This window comes from Morone saxatilis, unplaced genomic scaffold, assembly GCF_004916995.1.
Source record: "Morone saxatilis isolate NCDOM2014 unplaced genomic scaffold, NCSU_SB_2.0 Contig15, whole genome shotgun sequence".
NCBI classification, from domain to species: domain Eukaryota; kingdom Metazoa; phylum Chordata; class Actinopteri; family Moronidae; genus Morone; species Morone saxatilis.
Genome location: NW_023339707.1, coordinates 20,919,830 through 20,939,624, shown reverse-complemented (window position 1 = coordinate 20,939,624; position 19,795 = coordinate 20,919,830). Strand labels below are relative to the sequence as shown.

General features: G+C 40.7%; 1 protein-coding gene across 1 annotated transcript; it reads left to right on the top strand.

The window, feature by feature from the left end:
* The first annotated feature begins 11,470 nt into the window (after positions 1–11,470).
* emilin3a (elastin microfibril interfacer 3a) lies at positions 11,471–14,781 on the top strand. Its single transcript, XM_035657360.1, has 4 exons — positions 11,471–11,622; positions 11,778–11,897; positions 12,041–12,573; positions 12,821–14,781. The coding sequence occupies exons 1-4, from the start codon at positions 11,471–11,473 to the stop codon at positions 14,779–14,781; spliced, it is 2,766 nt and encodes a 921-aa protein (XP_035513253.1).
* The last annotated feature ends 5,014 nt before the right edge of the window (positions 14,782–19,795 follow it).

The window sequence follows — 19,795 nt, the reverse complement described above, 5'->3', positions numbered from 1 at the left end:
CTGCCTGCAATATGTTCCACTTTTGGTTTAATATACATCGTAGATTAAAGCTCCTACTTGTAGGGTTTTAACATTTCTGACTTTGGCATAGAAAGCAACACATAAGCTACATTTCTCACCATGATTGTATATTATTTACTATCTGTACAAAGACTAATGCATTCAGAATAAAATAAAACAATGCAAATGACATACAGTTCTGCACATAGGGGATTTTAAATGGTAGCTGTCCAAAACTTACTGAGCCTATACTCAAAGTGACCACAACAGTGCCACCATTATACTGGTCCTGCTGGTCTCTCCTTCTGGTGCGCTGTCCGTTTCAGCACCAAAGTCACTGACCATGAGCAGACCACCAGCCTGCGTCCTCCTTTTTCTTTCTTAAAATCAAGAGTTTGCTTTTTGTTTCTTTTTAGCTGTTTAAGACTCTCACACTGTGCGCACTTTCTCATAATGCTGTGAGTATACAGCAGGCAGTGTTACCAGATGAGACCACTAACCCTACCTGGCAAAACCGGTCTCGCAAGTATTGAGCTATACAAACGAACTCGTGTTTTAAGTTGAAGTTCCCACTGAATGGAGGCTGTTTTTAAAAGACAATTTCGACGTATTTGTCGATGAGTAACCCACAGAAAGCGGCCTACCGTCCACAGCCATGGTGTTTCCGTGCCGTAGTGGATCTAGTGAAAGTCTCCCATCGTCTCCGGTGACCGACGCACAGGCTGCGGGTCCTGCTCCCACCTTCTCCTCCTCTTCCTCTCCTCCGGTGTGGGTTTACCGACAAAAGTTTCAGTGAGGTCTGGCAGGAGGAATGACGCTCCGCATCCTCTCAAGTCTTACTGGTCGGAACTGTGAAAAGAAAAAAGAAAAAAGAAAAAACCTCTCAAAACCAGCTCACGTCGTCCTACGGTGTCATTCGCCAGGCTTGAAGTTGTTGAACACAACACAAGAATGTCCCCGACCAGCTGGCTGGCTCAGGCGGGCGCGAGCGTGTGCGCGTGCACGCCGGCGCACGTGTGTCTATGTGTGTGTATGTGTGTGTCTGTGTGTGTTTTAATGTGTCGTGAGAATCAGACGCGCGGCTTTTTCTCAAGAGCTTGCATGAGCGCAGTGAGCTCAAAGTGCAGCCCCGGGCCCTGTAATTAACGCAGCCAGTGGAGGCTCTGAAAAACAGCCGGATGAAAGGGCTTCTCATCACTGCTGCATCCAACTTAAGGAATTCCCCCTTTGCCATTTTCTTGAAGAAAAGGAGCTCTGTGCGCGCCAGTGGGCAGTGGGCCCTCTCTCTCTGATGGACCCTCTATGTGGGGATTGTCCAGAAGAGCTGCAGGACATCAAGGCTGATAGCGAGCACCTGCACAATTACTTTACTGGTCACCAGTACTGGGCAGTAACTCATTACTAGTAGAAATATTACAGTAATACGATTGCTTTCCCCAGTAAAAAGTACAATAACTGTTACTAATAAATGTCAGTAATAATATTACAGCAAAAAATCATTAGTAACAACCTCTGTGCTGATTTAAAATCCAACAATCACATCCTTGAATTTATTTCTGTAATGGTGAAGGAAACTAGTTTGGAAGATGTAAACACAACACATTCAGCAGCTGGAAATATTCCATTACTTTGAATTTAACAAATAAAAAAAAATTTGGGGGAGAACGGACACAATTACCAATGTTGTGGGGAGTAGCATAAAAGCAATATTACTCGTAGTGTAATTGTCTAATTACTTTTGGCAGGGAGTAATAGGTAAAGGAATAATGTCACTTTTAAGTAATAAATTACACATCTAACAGTAAATGGATTAATGTGACCTGTGACCTCCAGATTATGAGCATTATTGCACCAAACATAACCTCAAACCAACCAAAATCATTCAAAAAGCATTAACGGGTGTCCTTTCCTTTTCTTTTGCAGCGTATTATTTTCCACCAAAATGAAGCAAAAAGGGAATATTAAAGGGCCAGAAGAAAACAAATGAATAAAAAAACTAAAAAGGAGGCTTTTTGAGGGGAGACTGAGCGTAAGTAAAATAAAGTGCAGCGAGTACAATAATGAGTTTCAGTTGCATCACTGCATTGAAAGCTGGTGGAAGAAAGAGGGAGAAAAAATGTGAGGCATTTCAGAAAAAAGTAGGTCTCTATTGGCTCCCTTTAATGGGGTCCATTAATAAATAATTCCCACTATTGCCATTTAGCATTATAATTATCATCTCTATTCAAATGCTGCTATTCATCCAACCTGAGCATCACCCAACAACGGTGGCAAGAGGAGTTTACTACATATTGATGATGAGTTTTATACTCCATTATCAATAAAACTCAGCAGGAGGGACGTGTCTTACATAAATATATAAAAAGGAGGGCAATTTTGTTTATCCACTGCTACAAATCTTACTAGAGCTTGAGGGATTGCCCCTGAAGGATCTGGACTAAAATACACTTTGTGATCCTCATATGTATGTTCATAAATATCTCATAATTTTACATCAGGCGGCTCTGGTTTTGAAATCTGGTTGAAATCTACAAATAAACAGCAAATAAAACTCTGATGCTATAAAACTGGAGCCAGCAGGAGAAACACTGGTTTGTTTTCTGCACATACTGCAACCTGACTGTCCCCCTGGGGCAGATTTTGGCAGAGGACTGTAGTGGTGAAAGGGTGATGATGAAAGCCGATTAGAGAGATCAAGGTAGCACATGAAAAACAAAAATATTAAACAGGGCTGTGCATGGCACCTGATCAGTGAAAAGAAGTGAATGTGTGCAGGTGCTCTGTTGTGCACTGATGGATGGACACAGATGTTTATTACAGGGTATCTGAGAACAAGTTGAATGACCTTGTAGACGTCTGAATCCCCCTAAAATAATGATAAGCATTATTTTCTGAACATACTCAAGTTGCACAACAGAAACAGAATATTTAGTTATTGATGTTAGAATTAAAATGCAGATCACAGCAACATGTGGTGTACTGCCCCCTAGTGGAGTCACATGCCACATTCACACACATCAGGAGCAATTTGGGGTTCAGTATCTTGCTTAAGGACACTTCAACATGCAGTGGGAGGAGCTGGGGATCGAACCACCATCCTTCTGATTAGAGGACGACCTGCTCTTTGCCCTGAGCCACAGCTGCCCCACCTGAGTTAGATCATACCATCAGTGCTGAGGAAGTACTTTTACTTAGCTTTCAGTAAATATTATAGTGTCAAAATATTCTGTTACAAGAAAAAGCTCTGCATTTAAAACACTTCTTAAAGGTCCAGTGTGTGGGATTTAGTGGCATCTAGCAGTGTCGCAGTGTTGCAGATGGCAACTCTCTTGCTTCACCTTCCCCTTTCCAAGGAGAAACTACAGCGGCCATGAAACTCACCAACAACTCAAACGGCCCTATCAGAGCCAGTGTTTGGCTTGTCTGTTTTGAGCTACTGTAGAAAGATAGCAGCCTCTATTTAAGGCGACCTGCAGTGTCTGTAGATAAAAACAGAATATTCTAAAGTAGCACAAATGATTAATTTCCTATCTTCAGTTGATTAAACACTAATGCAAACATACCTATGAATATTACTGCCAATAGATCCTCCTAAATGTTGACTCAATAAAGAGGGTCACTATATTTTGACTCCAGTTCACTGTGCAAACCTCTGACTCGCGTCCGGCCCACTGAGCTGCTTTTTTTAAGTTAACTGCATTAAGTTGGAAGCATCTTACAGTCTGCTTATGAAAATAATTAAATAAAAATGTAGCCACCAGCCAACATCTCTGGTTAAATGTTTCTTGTAAAAACAGAAGTTGGTTTGTGTGTATTCTGGAGTAAGAATATTATAGTTTATGTACAATATTAAAGCCCCTGCTCACCAGTAATAGTCCACGTACACACTGTTGTTGACTAAATTAACACAGAAAGTTTAAAAAGTAAATAATAAAACACCTGGGAATATTATATTTGTAGATAGTATTTGTATTTTGTGCTGGGAATAAATACACACATACTCATATACGCACAGACAAATAGTGTACATTTTACTCATGTTTTTTTTTTCTTATTTGTATTATGTTTGTTATGTGTTGATTGTGATGTTTAATGTTTAATGAATGTTTTAATAAAATTGACACCGCTAATAATTTTTATGTTTGTCATTTTTGTTGACTGGAATGTATTTTTTTGTTTGTTATGTGTTCATTCGTGTCGACTGTTCTGTTTTTAAATGTGAACCCCAGGAAGACTAGAGGTGCTTTATGGCACGGCTAATCGGGATCCTAACAAATAAAACGAAAAACAAACAACACAAACACATGTTTTCACTTATGTTGCCTGATTAGACCTCTTCTTAAACATAGTGAGCCTATAAAACGTACTTGATTTACATCTCCCTCCCCACTGTTGGTTTTGTTAAAGTACCATTAGGGTATTTAAATGTCATAAACAAAAAGTTTGACATACATTTACTTAGTAGTTTGAGGAGGGTGGGGGCCCAGAACACACTTGAGTCCCTATATTCCCAGTTACAGCCCTGCTCACAACATCACAAGTATTACAGTCTGGTGTGTCATTGTGCGTGCCGTGGATGTCCTGATTTAACACTCTCTTTCTGGGTTTATAAGAATCAAAAGATGCCAAGTGTGGATGCAAGACGGAGCTCCCTGCTGTTTTTGATACTGCATCATGTGATTGATGTTTATTTGAAATGACTCCACACCAGATAGCAGCATCTGCCAGATATTCTTCCGCATCCTCCCACAACCAGTGCCAGAAGTACCCGCAGTGATCGGGCGGTCACTGCCTCATTGGCTCTAGCCGGATTTTTCAAAACGGTGTTCTGATATAGTTTATCCCAGTTACACCGCACACTGCACATGGGATTGTAAACCCAGCTGACTAATTTGAGTTTAATTGGCAGGGTGTGGGTATGAGTAGTTTCTGCACATGTTCCTGAGACTGGAGCATTGGGGCTCCCCTTAAATTTTAAGCATGGACACATTTGGCCTGGTTAGCGCGCTAAAAGATGAAAGGCATCGCTTGAATTAATAGTTTCCACAGGAGAGAACATCAAAGAGCCTCAAATATTAATAGTATACATTTGAGGTTTACACTCAGCAGCTGCCTTTCGTTTTAATGTTTAAAAAAGGCATTCTTTTTCTTCAGTTATTTTTATGGTCATTCAGGAGTGATCCAGATAATCCTGCACAGTCTTCAGCCCAAACCTGAAACAGATTGTACTGTAACACTGTGGAACACAAGGAAGAGCTAATGGTTTTTCAACTTTACTCATTTGCGTAAGCTGTTGATAAGTCAGAGCATTTTGGAAGAGAGAGAGAGAGAGAAAGAGAGAGAGAGAGAGAGAGAGAGAGAGACAGAGGTGGCAGTTTTTCCTCATAACATCTAAACCAGTAATCAACACAAGGGGGCAGTCTCATTCTGTATACATAGAGGCAATGTACTCAATATTAGAAGTGATCAATATTTCCAACATTGTTCCAAAATTACTCCATACTGTAGTCCTTAAAAGCAACACAGATTTAGTCTGATTGATACTGCTACTACTGGGAATATATAATAATAAATAAAGAGTATTACATCAATTCTTTAAGGTGGACAGTGCAAGGAAACAACTGCAACACCAACCTGACTGCGACACTCTCACACAGAGCAATAAAGACTATTCTCATATTCTGGGTTTCTAAGGACAACCCTGCTCTCGACGATTAGTATAAGCAGGTACTGGGAATACTCCCCCTGGAAAACCTGACCTACACCCTTCATGACAATGTCAAGGGATTTAATAAGATTTAGCATCCAGTGGTACACACGGTGGTGGATCCCTCTGGGCTGAACTTCAATACTAACACTGGAACAGACAACGGCACTGCCCAGTAATTTGAATGTAATTACAGTATGTCATATTTTGGTGGTGTAGATGTGTGTTTTTCCTTCCCTTTTTTTTTTTTTTTTTTAAATCATATTTGTGAAGTAATGGCCCCTGGTTTTTGTGTGATTTGTTAAGGTATTTCAAAAACAATGAAAAATGTGGTTCAGTGCGTATTTAGAACTAAAGTATATGTTATTGTTGCCAGAAACTCAATATCTGAAATCTGACCTCTTGTGTATCGCAGTGATGTATTCTGGTTTCACTATATTGGCAACTGAAGCTGATGTAACCCCATTATATTGTTGCTGTTTGTTTGACGCCAACAAAAGAGCTGGACACATCTTCACTCACAGCATCTACTGCTGTCTATTGCGAGCGTGGATCAGAAAGCTGCAATATGCTACAGAATCTCCAGTACTGTAGTACAAAAATGATCAATCTATCCATCCATCTATCCAACTATGTGTTCATACTGCGAACACACAGTACATTATGGACAGAATCTCGATGCAATTCTAATCTCCATCCAGTATTTTATGCTGTTTGTCCAGGAGGGGCATCTAAGGTGAAAGTACTACATATTTAGCCCCTTTGTTTGAATGGTAGTAACGGACATATTTCAATTGAAATACAATATCAGTTAAACACAGATTAATGATGTAATTTAGTTTTGTCCAATTAGGTTTTAAAAGTTCAATGAATATAAAAAGGGTTCATAAAAGTATATGGGCTGCAAATTGAGCTCTACTGGTGGTTTGATTTACTGAGAACAGAATTTATTAATTTTAAAAGATTCTGACGTTGAATGTGTAAAAACAATCAAAATGATCCTGTATAGACTTCTGTCCAAACTGCCTTAAAAAAGTAAATTCAATATAGATCTATGTAAAGAAATGTAAAACAATTTGTCAGGAGAAGAGAACGCATTAATACTCATAGTAGAAAAAATGAAAAGATTCAAAAGTCAATTTTAAGGGAAAAAGGGTTTCTGGAGAGCAGACTATCATAACACAGATGTCAGTTTGTTTGTGTGTGTGTGTGTTGGCTGTCTCCAGATGTGTACACACTGCCATGTGAGTCTGGCAACAGCAAACACACTAAACTTCTTGGCTAACGTGTGAAGTGTGCCGTGACCTCTGGCTCCTCATGTGGCCACCCAATTAGGTTTGCTAAGGCCAACATTTGTCTTATTTAATGACTAAATTCTTTAGACAGTGACGCCTCGCAAGGAATCCTTTTTCACCTACTAAAATAAACTCAAAATAAACTAGATTAAACTAAAACAGTGTGTGTCTGTGTACTAAAACAGTACAATCTTACATAAAAGGAAAGGAAACAAGGTTAAGGTTTGTGAAGTGTGACCAATTACTTTTGTTTGTTATTTTACATGGCTGTGAACATACAATCTGATTTAATCTGATGACTAAAAGCTACATGGTCTATCTTCAGAAGAGATCTGGGTCATACAGTGTTCATAATAAGGTTTAATCATGTCCATAGTATTGGTTAGGTTGACTTCAGTCCATGAAGAAACTATAAAAAATGTATAAAGTCCTTTCATACTCTTTTATTACTCACATCAAAGTTAAAACAAATGCTGAAAATGATTTGTAAATATTATATAAGGCAGTACTGTTGTGAAAGCACTGCCAAAGCCACACACTCCAGTAACGCACCGCCTAAAGACACACATAAAGAGATTTACAGGCCAGCTCAGAATTTGGACTGCTAGTGTTAAAACTAAATAGACACAAAGAAAAAAAAGCGAATGCATAAACACAACGGCACCCGCCTCCATATGTTGCACAGACTTTCACAGACTCATACATGTACGTGGTGTTTTTTTTTTCATGCAGGAAATGTGGCCTCACCCTGTTCATAATGTGGCCATGTCGAGAAGTCCACGAACAGCTTAAATCTGACGTATGCGTGTGTGACGGGCAGGTGAGTGGAAGCTAAAACAGCTGTAACTGTGTGATGCCATTCAAGGAAAACTCTGGGTGGAGCCGCCACCGGCCTGCAGAATAAAGCTGCACTTGTTTCACAGCACCAGAAAGTCCGAGTCTGGATGCTTGTGTGCTCTGCAACATGTTTCACATGATACAATGAAAGCTTGTTTACACATCAAGAAGGTAAAAGAGCTCAGGGAGAATATGTAACACACACTGTTGTGTATCTGCACTGAACAGGGTGTTTCCAGGTAGAAGAGGTGGGACCGGGTACAAACAGGATACAGGAAATGGGCTTGCGTCTAAAGAGGGTCAATCGAGAAAGATGCCTGCAGAATAATGGACACAGTGTTACTCTTGTTCAAAATAAGGTCATGTTACAATGTCACAGCAAAACATTTTTCAAGAATGTCATTTATGGTGGTCTGCACATATATATGCTCAGTGATAGGAGGACTGAGATTGCTACTTTTTTAAAAGTAAAAGTCCTTCATTCAAATGCTACTTAAGAAAGAAAATTAGTATTATCAGCTACATGAACTTAAAGGATCGAGAGTCCCTGTTCTGCAGAAAAATGGCCCCTGTGACTGATTATGTGACATTATTAGACTGTTAACACGTACTCAATGCATAACCAACGTTATACAGTTGTAGCTGACCAAGCTAATTTTCATTTACCTATAAACAGTTAGATAGTATAGTCCAGTGGTTGTCAATCTAACGGTCAAACCCCTACAAAGGCTCAAAAGTCAAAGCTCAGGGGTCATCAGATGATTATTGGGAGAGTATAAAATTGATTAAAAGCATTGCCTTAAAAAAGAGAATCAGTGTGAAGAGTTCATCTATTTTGTGCCCTGCTGTGATATTTTTTGTCCTGCACCTCAATAAACTTTTTTGTTTTAAATAGTGGACCTCTCAAACATTTATTTCAGTGAAAAATCAGGAAAGTTCAGAAAGGAAATCTTTGATGGAACTGCAAACCACTTATAGCAATCTGAAACATAATAAGAGGTCTGTATTGTAAACTAATCTGAAAAGTATCCAGTAACTACAGCTGCAAGATAAATGCAGTGGTGTAAAAAGATTCATAACACAAAAAAAACAGACTGTTGTTTAGGCGATTAATGGAAACGGTGGTGTTTCGTTTGCTCCATCCTTCCACCTTCCTTTGGACTGTCTGCATAGTCACCGAATATAATATAATATATAATAATAAGGTACATTTTTACCTTGTAAAAGAAAGACATGCTCATTCTAATGCTGCATTCTCCAATGTAATAGAAGAGAGGAACAGACTGGACAGAAAAGTTGAGTGCAATCAACAGTTTTAGAGGCCAAAAGGAAATGTAAGATTTAAATAACTTTACTAAAGGTTTCATTTAAAGGCTTTAATGTGAGGTGTTCCGTTTGTCCTCCTAAAGCTGATATTGTAAATTCCATATTTAAATTAGAAATAGTTAAATTGATTGTGATGAATAAAGCTAAAATGTGTCTCAGTCTAACTGGCCTTAAAGTGGAAAGTGTTCTATGGCTTTTTCTCCACATAGGGTGGTGAACTTACTCGACTGTACAAAGACTTGTGTTGTGAATGAATGTGTAGGCTTGTGGGGCAAGGCACTCAGTCCTGGGCGTGTACTGTCACAGCCTTCAACAGAGGGTATTTATTTTTATTTGTTCCCGCTCCTGGAGGTTTGCTGTTAGGTTTGGGCTTACACTGTGTGAAGTAATAGAGCTCAAGATGTTTCACAGATTTCACTTTAGAGACTGTCAAGCCATCAAATAACCTCAACAATATCATCACAGATCATGTATGAAAAAGCATGTGTGGAGTCCCATACAGATTTCATTCAATATTATATATTTTGTGTATGCTGGTTTAGTACCACACACTATATGACACTATACTAGAGGATTTTTATAATCAATTAATCGTTTAAGTCAAATGTTTTTCCATTTCATGCCACTTTTGTGAGGCAAATAATGCACTTCTTACTCAATTTAATTTATATCATAGTTTGAGTTACTTTGCGGATAATCAACTCATGAAGTATGTATTATTGTAGATTAAATTACCCGGCAGTCAATAAGGTAGTAGGAAAGAAGTACAATCAGTGTGACATTAGTGATACTTACACATGAATGCATCAATAATTATAATCCAATAATATAATGAATATTATTCTGAAACAGGCCATTCTGCATAATGAGTACTTTTATTTTGGTACTTTTGGTATAATTTGATGCTATTAGTTGTGTATTCGTAATGTAACAGAGTATTTCTAGACTGTGGTATTGGTACTTTTACTTACTTCTGCAACTTAAATTCTGGGAAAAGTTTGGACGTATATTTTCTTTTATAGACTAAGCAATTAATCCAAAAACTAATTAAAGCATGAATCAATAAAGAAAATAATCATTAGTTGCAGCTCTACACTGTATGAAACTTAATGTACATTAACAATAAATGAGATATTCTCTACTGTATGTCATTCTGAGGATGATGATGAAGAAAGAATTTAACTACAGAGAATATAAGCTGGAAATGGGAACACAGGGTGATATCATAAAGTGGGCTCTTAAGGAGCAACTTATCTCACATATAGTGATTGTGACCCATAGCTCAATGTGCCTTTAGTGCTTTTTCACAGCAGACATTTTGACTTGTCATAGTAGGAAAAAGGCGGTTAATAATAACATTAACAATCTCTCTGTTCCATTCAAGTGTCCCAGTAAGCAATGACAGTGTGACAGTCAGCCAGTGTGCACAATACCAGGATCCTGAAACTGAAGCAGCTCAAAGGAACTGAGCCATCATTAATTTTATTAGTTACACTTGTGCTTTTACTACTGTGACATGTCAAAATGTCCTCTCTGAAAAAGGCCTATACACTTAAGGATCATACACAATGCAGAATAAATCTTCTTCATACTCTAAAGAACAAATAAATAATTACTAACTACATCCACTTGTCATCTTGGATTATTATGTATTTCCACTCTTACCCTAAAATGTAAAAAGGTCTATTTTGGGACAAGGGTTTGTGTTGTGAACTCTGGACGTGATGTGCTATTTCCCCTCTGGTTTGCCATGATGTCACCATGGGAATATAGCTCATGGGAGTTCAGCCTCTGCCCTGATTGGTAGAGACAGCCTTCAAGCTAGATGCATAATAAAAACTGTATTTTCTATAAAGCTGAGTATGACAGAAAACCACAGGAATGACACTGAATGTGAAGGTAAGGGCTCTCTTCCCTCCTCCAGTGTCACTCTGGTGTTACTTTGAGGAGGTTGAGTGGGAGGAGATATGCAGATGGTGCCAGTGGAGCCCTATTAGTGGTGTCTGTAGTCCACCAACCTCACAGTGGACTGTTGTCACTCCAGTCCACCGCACCCACAGCCAGCGTTAGGGTCAGCATTCACAGGGTGGCATTCTGCCTTATGCACAGCCAAAAAAGGTTGTAGTGCCGAGACTGAAGTTTTTTTTTTGTGTTTTGAGATATCTTCTTTTCCCTATCAAGTGAACGGAGTGGAATATTTAGGGAATTACTTTCCCTTTATGGAGAAATACTTTTTTTTACTGTGAGATCACATTGAAGACTTTTCTTACTAAGCGTTTGACTTTTAACACGTGGATATTCAAGGATGCATTCTGTGATGGCGGTGAGTCCTTTTGTGTTCATGAGTCTACTTCTGTCACTGGTCGAAACCAAGTTCTACAGACCGTTCCAGTTTAACCAGTATAAAGCTGGGCTCACTCAACACCATGACCAAGGGAAACCCACCAGCAGACACAAGTAAGTTTGGTCTCTCTCTCTCTCTCTGTCTTGTGCTCTAAGGAATCAAGTCCACAACTTAATCTAATTTCACTTTGAATGACCGAATTACCAACTGGAAAACATAATAATGTCTCTCACCTCTATTCTGTCATCTTTTATCTCCTCTCTCAAAGGAACCACTGTGCCTATGTAATTGAAAAGACAGTGTCCTTCACCGTGCAGGATGGGGCAGCCCCATATGTAAAAGCTGAGTACAACAAGTGTTCCTGGGGTCAGAAATGTCCAACTCTTCTGTGAGTAAACAACAGCTCTAATTATGTTATGGTGACATTTAGCCCTTGATCTGAGTCAACATAAAACTGAAATTCACTTGACTTCAGGGTACATGCCACAGTCAAGTGTTTGTTTCTGACTAATGGTTGGTTGTTCCCCTCAGGTATCGTCTGATGTACAAACCACTCTACAAGGTGGCACATAAAACTGTCACAGAGCTGGAGTGGCGTTGTTGTCCAGGGTACTCTGGTCATGGCTGTATGGAGGGACATCCAGTTTACCAACACCCCATGAAAATGATGCCGCCATTCAAGGGTCCGTCAATGAAAGGCCCACAGTTTAAGGGGCCGCAGTTTAAGGGCCCACAGTACAAAGGCCCCATGTTCAAGGGTCCCATGTTCAAGGGCCCACCTATTAACACAGTTATGAAGGCCAACCCATGGAGTCAATCTAAAGGACCTCCCACCAGCGGCTCTAACCCAATGCACCACTTTGGGCCTCCAAGGTCCTCCTCCTACCCAGACACCTCTTTTGAGCCCTATCCGTCTGAACCAGAGCCAATGCCAGAGCACCAGGAACCACATCACACAGAACACGACCAAGAACATGAGCATGAACATAATCATAGCCAAGGACCTGAGGAACACATACCAGAGGAAATCCCTCCGCCTGTCTCTGGTGGGGAACAGCCTGAGGGTGAGACCATAGGTGTGTCCTTTTTCCATACTACATACTAATTTTCTGGGTTTTCTGGAAACTGGGTTTCACTATGTAGTGTGTTCACACTGGATAAATGACAGTACTGAGCTTGCACTTTTTTAGAGTCACATTGGGCTGTGAAAGACTGATTTACCTTTTTATTCTGAACCGGTTTCAAACAAAATTACACCAAGGCACAATAATGTGTTATGTTTGTGTTAACAGCTCTTCTTTCTCTCTTTAGGCCAGACTCTAGACAGTGAGACAGAAGAACGAATATATAGAATGGAGGAGGATGTACAACGTCTAAACCAGGGTCTGGAGACCCTGAGGGGAACTGTGAATGGACTGGAAGATAGTCTACGAGCCTCTTTGAGAGAGGATGCCAACAGGATGCTGTCAGCTCTGCTCTCTGCTGCCCCTGGTCCTGTTCCCGCTCCAGCTGTAGCCTCTAGTCCATCCACTGTAGGGTTTGTAGAGATTCCCGGGGGAGACCCTGAGACAGAGGGTCTAGATGGCACACATGTGTTTCCGGGCCTTACAGAACTGAATGGAAGAGTAGAGGAGCTCAGGACAGTGCTGCAAGTCAAGACAGCAGAGCTGCAGGAACTTAAGGCAACAGTGATGGGACATGATGGAGCACTGAAGACAATGTCAAATAGAGCAGGAGTGGTATTAAACTCCACTGGCAATCTTGGAGGAAATGCCCAGAGAGCTATGGAGACAGTGATGGATGCAAAGCTGAGTGCAGCCAGGACAGAAATTCTTGGTGGGTTTGAGAAGCGTGTGGAGAGTGCAGAGGGCCGATGTGAAGAAAAAGCTGGGGATGCGAGTCGTCAGTGCCAGAGAGAGCAAGGTGAGAGGCAGGAGCAGATGGAAGACACTCTGGAGGAAAGTACCACAGGCTTGAGAACAGAGCTGAGAAACCTCCAGGCACAGATCCATGATTTAAAGGCTACAGAAAGCTGCGGCCGTAGAGTGAATGGGCTGGATGAAAGAGTGCAGCTGCTGGAAACATCAGTGGCAGGCCTCAACCAGTCCCATGGGCACCTGAGAGTGGAGCTGGGTGGACACAAAGACCACATAGAGGGAATGCTGGAGGGGCGTCTGGGGTATGTAGAGGCCAAGCTCAACCTCACTGGACAGATTAAAAATAATGAGTCTGGAAGGAGGAGTGGTATCCCAGACACAGCTGAGACAGGACAGGTCCTGGAGGCCAGAATGGAGGGTAAGTTGAGTGCCCTGGAAGGCCGTTTACTGACGGCTTTGGAGGAGCTGGGTAATGCCACTGCCCCTGCGCTGCTGGAGGGTCACGCTGTTCCCACTCTGGAGACGGAGCTGGAGTCCCTCCGAGGGAGACTAGAGGTGGATGTAGACAGAGTGCAGAAGCACCTAAACAGCCTTGAGATTCTTTGTTCCTCTTCCTGCTCCTCACCTCCAAACCCATCCGCCATCCAGGGAGACTCTGCTGCACCAAGTGTTAACCTGGGACAGGAGGACAATGTGAAGGAGGTACTGGACATGCAAGGTGACCGTTTGAATAGTCTCAATGTCACAATGCAGAACATCCTGAGGCATCTAACCCCCAGGGATCAGCATGAACAAGCTGAGGGAGATTATCCCATCCAGGGTGAGCTCACAATACTCAAATTCAATGTCCGTTCAGTCAACCACACCCTTAAAAACCTTCAGGATTCCCTAGGAACAGTGCTCCACCAGGTGGGGCAATCCAACAGCTCCTGGCATGAGAGAGAGGCTCGTCTGGCCCAGCAGATAAAGGGTGTGGTGCAGCTGGTTGGACATCAGGCTTCCATGCTTGGAACAGGTGAGCGTAGACTGACCCGACTTAAGGGTGAGCTGCTGGAGATGAAGAGGCGGCTCGCTCAGGAGGTCCAGGGCTGCCGGAGCACAGCTATGGGAGTCCAGAAAGAGGTAACTGAGGTTGGAGGGCGTGTTGCCAGTGTGGAAGACCAATGCAAGGGCCTGAATTACTTGGCTGAGGACCTGGAGAGAATTCGGGAGGAGTTGGAGGGACAATCAAATGGGCTTCTCCAGCAAGTCAATGGGACTCTAACCAGCCATGCTCAGCAGCTGACTGAGCTGAGAGGCGAACTCAGAAACTGCACCTCCAAGGTGGAGACAACACAGCGGAGTTCAGAGATGGAGCCAGAGCTGAGACGAGGGGACACCTTCACTTTGAATTAGTTCAGTGTATATGGACAGTAGATTTTAAAAATGAATGAAAAAGGACAAATATCCTCCATTTGTAGTGGGGGTCCACTAAAACCCCATCTTATTATTCGAATTGTAAAATGCAAAGGTTTTGAACCTGCACTGAAGTAAGGATGGTTTTAGTTAGCTTACAGTATAAAATGAAATGGCAGCTTATTCCGACTGCACTGATAACACAGAATCTTGAAACTGAATCATAAAGGTGCTAAGATGAACTGTTTGTTATAATGGACTGTTATTTAGAGCTCCAGTATTGAGGAAGAGATAAACAGCAAACTGCACCTGTGTTGCTGTCCTGTTTCTGTAAAGCTTACAAAAAAATTCTTACATGAGCAATTTAACAATGTTTACATGTTTTAGTTTTTGTATTGTTTTTTTCTTATGTCTAGACTAGAAGTATACAATGTATTATGTTTTTATATGGTTTAATTTCTAATAATTAGTTTCTAATTGTAATAATGAATAAAATGTGAGTATTGCGAGCTATATACAGTTTGATTTCAAGATTTGTCATTACTGACAATCCAATAAAGACATTTCTTTACTGTTCATGCTTTCTTGGTTAACAGACATTTCTAGATACATATAGACATTTTTTTTTACTGTTATCTGAATTGGATTGTATAAACAAAACCAACCCTAAATTAGAGAAACTAGTTATGTTTCACTTTAGAAGTGAGAGGTGTTGATGCAGGGAAGTGGGGAAACCACAAGAGAGCAATAGAGAAGCATTAATAGTGTTGTCTGCTGGGGACTAGGGAGACATGACTTGACTGAAGCTGTGCTCATGAAATGTTAGTCTCCCCAAAAATTAAGCTAAGCTGGTTATTGCTTACCAGAAATTACAAATTGGCATTATTGCCAAGGTGAAAAAGAAAGACAAGGCGCATTATGGTACAGTAGCCTATCTCTCTCTCTCTTTCTCTCTCTCTCTCTCTCTCTCTTTAGGCTACAAATCTACCAGCCCAGCCGTCTGAGCCCAGTTTTCATTGGACGTTACAATAGGGTGATAGGTGACCTTGCTAATAACCCTCCCCCGTTAGTTCCTGTTCTCCTATCGGACAAACAACCATTAAAATGACAGCAATGTGGGAGATGAGCCCACTGCTGTGTGAAAACGTTTTAGCCTGAGACATGTGGTGAATAATAAGTATGACAATGCCAGGGAGGAAAGCAGGGCACACAGAAAAGATAGACACCAAATTTATGTTTGGAAGAGTTGAGTGATGGAGCAATCTCGAGACGCAAATATAAACTTAGGTAATGATGCAAGTTCATGCAGAAAAAAGAGAGGCAGAGAGACATATTCCTCTGAGAAACCATTCATAAATATCCAACAAACTATCATTACTTAGTGCAAAAAATACATAACAATAAATGTCATAAAGGAGAAATAACTGAGTAACAGGGAACTGTCTAGAAATCCATTCAGAAAATAATATACAGTAGTCTCTCTCTGCTTCACCAAAGAGTCCCACATTGCTCCAGGTCTCTGTTAAAATCTCTGTCATTGTTTGGATTTTCTTATTTATTTTCTGTATTTCTCCAGTGCCTCTTCACACCTCACACAAGCCCAAACAACAACACATTAATCTTGTTTGTTTCCAAGTAGCCCCTTAGACAGAAAGGGCAGTCAGGGGCTCTAGTGAATTTGTCTCCTCTGACTCAGAGTCTCTTCACTGCTCACTCATAGATCCGAGTTCTGCTCCCTGCACAGCTCGCAGACTGTCACTGGCCAAGCCATGCACCCACATCACAAAAGGCAAAGCTGGCACAAAGACAGAGGACAAAGGATATTGGAGTAAGCAGAGGGCTGCAGTCCTCTAAAATGTGAATCATCCTATATAGTGTCCTCTGTACAAGGATAAGGTTAAAGACAGGGTTTTGTCCTCATTAAAGTGATGGTCTAGAGAACGGACAGTGTTGATTACAGTTGACACACACACACACGAGGAAGCCCAGGAGAGGGACGCCTTAAATCAAGGACTCAGAGCTTCTTAGTAATAGGCTCCAGGACATTCTTCAAGAAGCAGTAATGTGTAAAGCTGTACTGGAGCTTTTGTCTTTTTATACTACAGATGTAGGGATACTATACTGTAAAACACTGCACTCATTTCCTAAACTTGATTTCTTGTAGTGTCAAGAAGATAAAATATTGAGTCCTAATCTAAACACTTCCTTATGTCTTGGCTGTAACACTCACAGAAAATGGATTCTTGCCAGAGTTAAGTGCCTAAACTACAATTTGGCTCAGTCTTCAAACTGGAGTGTAGATTATTAAGATAAACAAGGGTAGCAGAAGGAAAACGATTTCACGTCTACGGAGCGAAGACCTTCCATAAAGTATTTTTAGTAGAAAGTGCACAGAGGTCTTTCACATAAGTACAGTGCATCTCTCGACTTAATCATCTTAGATACAACAGATGGTGTTGGGAGCATGAAGAGCACAAGGATAACAACAAACACCTGCTTCCTCTCACAGTCTCATATTTGAAACATATTGTGAGTTAAAGGTAGGGTAAGCGATTCTAGGTAATGCGATTCTAATCCAATACACTTTTTTCAAATTCAGTGAATATCTCGTCATGGTCCACCAGCTTTCTGCTCTTTGTGTGTGTGCTGTTGTACACAGCCCTGGACCTATAAATGGAAAACAAACAAACTGGATTGGACCAAGCCGCACAACACAAACTTGTTATTCCAGCCATTCCAGACAGGATTTGTGTGTCAGGTTACATTAATTTACTTGTCCACAGACTCTCAGCTTACTTTCTAGTCTGCCAAAATATGCTGTTGTTGTGATGTTAGCAATAGTAGTGGAAAAGTTGTGAGAACCAGTGAGCTGGTGTGCTGGCTCTGGGAAACCCTCTCGTCCTCTCTGTATGTTAGCTGCACAACAGCAACTTAAGCAACAGTTTGCTAACCCACATCATAGTTCACAGTAGTTACATGGCTTCGCCTCATAGCAAGAAAGTCCTGGGTTTGCATCCTGGCTGGGTCAGGGCCCTTCTGTGTGGCATTTGTATGTTCTCCCTGTGTTTGCGTGGGTTTCCTGCAGAAGCTCTGGTTTCCTCCTCCATGCAAACCTGACTATTTGACCAAGGCACTGGCTCAGATGTGCACGGTGGCTGCTCACTGCTTCTAGTACTTAGGATGGGTCAAATGCAGAGAATGAATTTCCCTATAGGGTTTATCGTGGTATTAGATTTCTCAAGAATCACTTACCCACCTTGAATGTTTTTTTGTAGTATTAGTCACACATTAGTTATTCACATAATCTTTAGCTTTGGAGTTCGTAATAAATATACAAAAAGGTCTTTCCTTTTTTCCAACCTTGGTTTCAGCTTCCTTAGATAATGTTAAGCAGCTAATGTACAAAAATGAGGTGTAAAATGCCATATAAGACACAAAACAATCTTGCTCTCAATCCAGTTCAGTTTCAATCCTCAAAATTAGATGAAACCATTCAAACAGGAATATTGATGTAATAAGTCTTGATCTGGTCCTCTTTTGTCCTATTTTATAAAGTGTCAACAGAGAATGCTGACATACTAAAAGGATGTTGATATACCGGGTTTGTCAGTAAGTGCTGTGCTTTGTGAGTCCGTTTTTTTTTTTTACTGTGAGAGCGGTAATGATGTCAACCTAGATCACAGCTAACCTTGCATTGTGTTAATTTGTTCCTTAAGTGACTGAAAGATGGAATTAACAGCCCTGCATTAGGTGCAACCAATCAATTTTCACATGGTTTTAGTAAAATCAAATGTACCACTTTGTTCTGTTCTACTTTGAAACTTAGTCACTATCTTCCAAAAAGAGAAACAACTACAATGACTGGTATGAAGCATATTTTCACAGCTGGGGGACAGACTGAATCGCTTCACTGGGTAGACACACTGAGCTGAATGATGTACAATTAGAGTGGCAATGAGAAGAGCTATCAAAACATCAATGGTCTTATTGCATTGTGTGTGTATAATGTTCACTTGTCATTTAGCATTTATCTTTTTCATATTTCATATTTATTTATTTAACCAGGTAAAAACCGGTTGAGATAAATCTCTTTTGCCAATGTGAACTGACAAAGAAGGCAGCAAAGTTACACGTCAAGGGCAATGTCAATTCCACACATACAATGACATACAAAACAACATACCACCACCACCAGCAACAACTAACACTGTTAGTAAGGGTTACAACAGGAGTCCACAAGAGGGTTGAAGCCCAAAATAAACATGTCACAGAGCGCCTTAAATATGCCCCTCTGAGTCAAACTGTGGTGACCAGGACATTGTGGTCTCAGCATTCTCTCTCTCTCTCTCTCTCGCTATCTCTCTCTCTCTCTCTCTCTCTCTCTCTCTCTTTCTGTCTTTTTCTTCACATCGGTGCGGTGAACTATGCTTTGTTCTTCTCTGTGTGCTTTACCCGCAGGGCCACACAGGTAAAGCAACCCCTAACCCTTGCAGCATAGATATTAAATCGCCCTATTTGATTTCAAAGTGTTGTGTGTATACTGAACTGTGAACAATGTGTCAATACACAGCTATTTTTTTGAAGCATAAAATTATCACAGTAGTACAGATAAGACAGGAGGTAACAAAAATAATGAATAAAATAATAAATACATTGAAGCAAGCGTAAAAATAAAACACAAAAGGGTAGCCTAAAGCTACCAACTGTAAATGAACCACATTGGTTTTGCAAAACTACTGAAGCAGAAGCAGTCAGTAGAAAAGGCAATGGATTGTTCCCACTTGGAAAATTGAATGGATGTTCCTCCTTTGGTACGTTAAGAATATTTGGATTTGGATGTGATTTCCCCCAAAAATCACATTGGTATTGCTTTTAAATCAGCGCAACCTTTTACTTGCCTTTTATTATGTGATAGAGAACATTGTTTCTGTACTGCAAAGTTGAATCTCCTTGATGATTGAAATAATGTCTGACGTGAAATAATTCACAGGATATTTAAATATTCAGCGTGATC

Excerpts from the sequence above, each read along its gene's own strand:
- emilin3a (XM_035657360.1), top strand. The coding sequence starts at position 11,471 with ATGCATTCTGTGATGGCGGTGAGTCCTTTTGTGTTCATGAGTCTACTT. Across the intron at positions 11,623-11,777 it reads AAACCCACCAGCAGACACAA|GAACCACTGTGCCTATGTAA; the intron begins GTAAGTTTGGTC and ends CCTCTCTCAAAG. Across the intron at positions 11,898-12,040 it reads CAGAAATGTCCAACTCTTCT|GTATCGTCTGATGTACAAAC; the intron begins GTGAGTAAACAA and ends TGTTCCCCTCAG.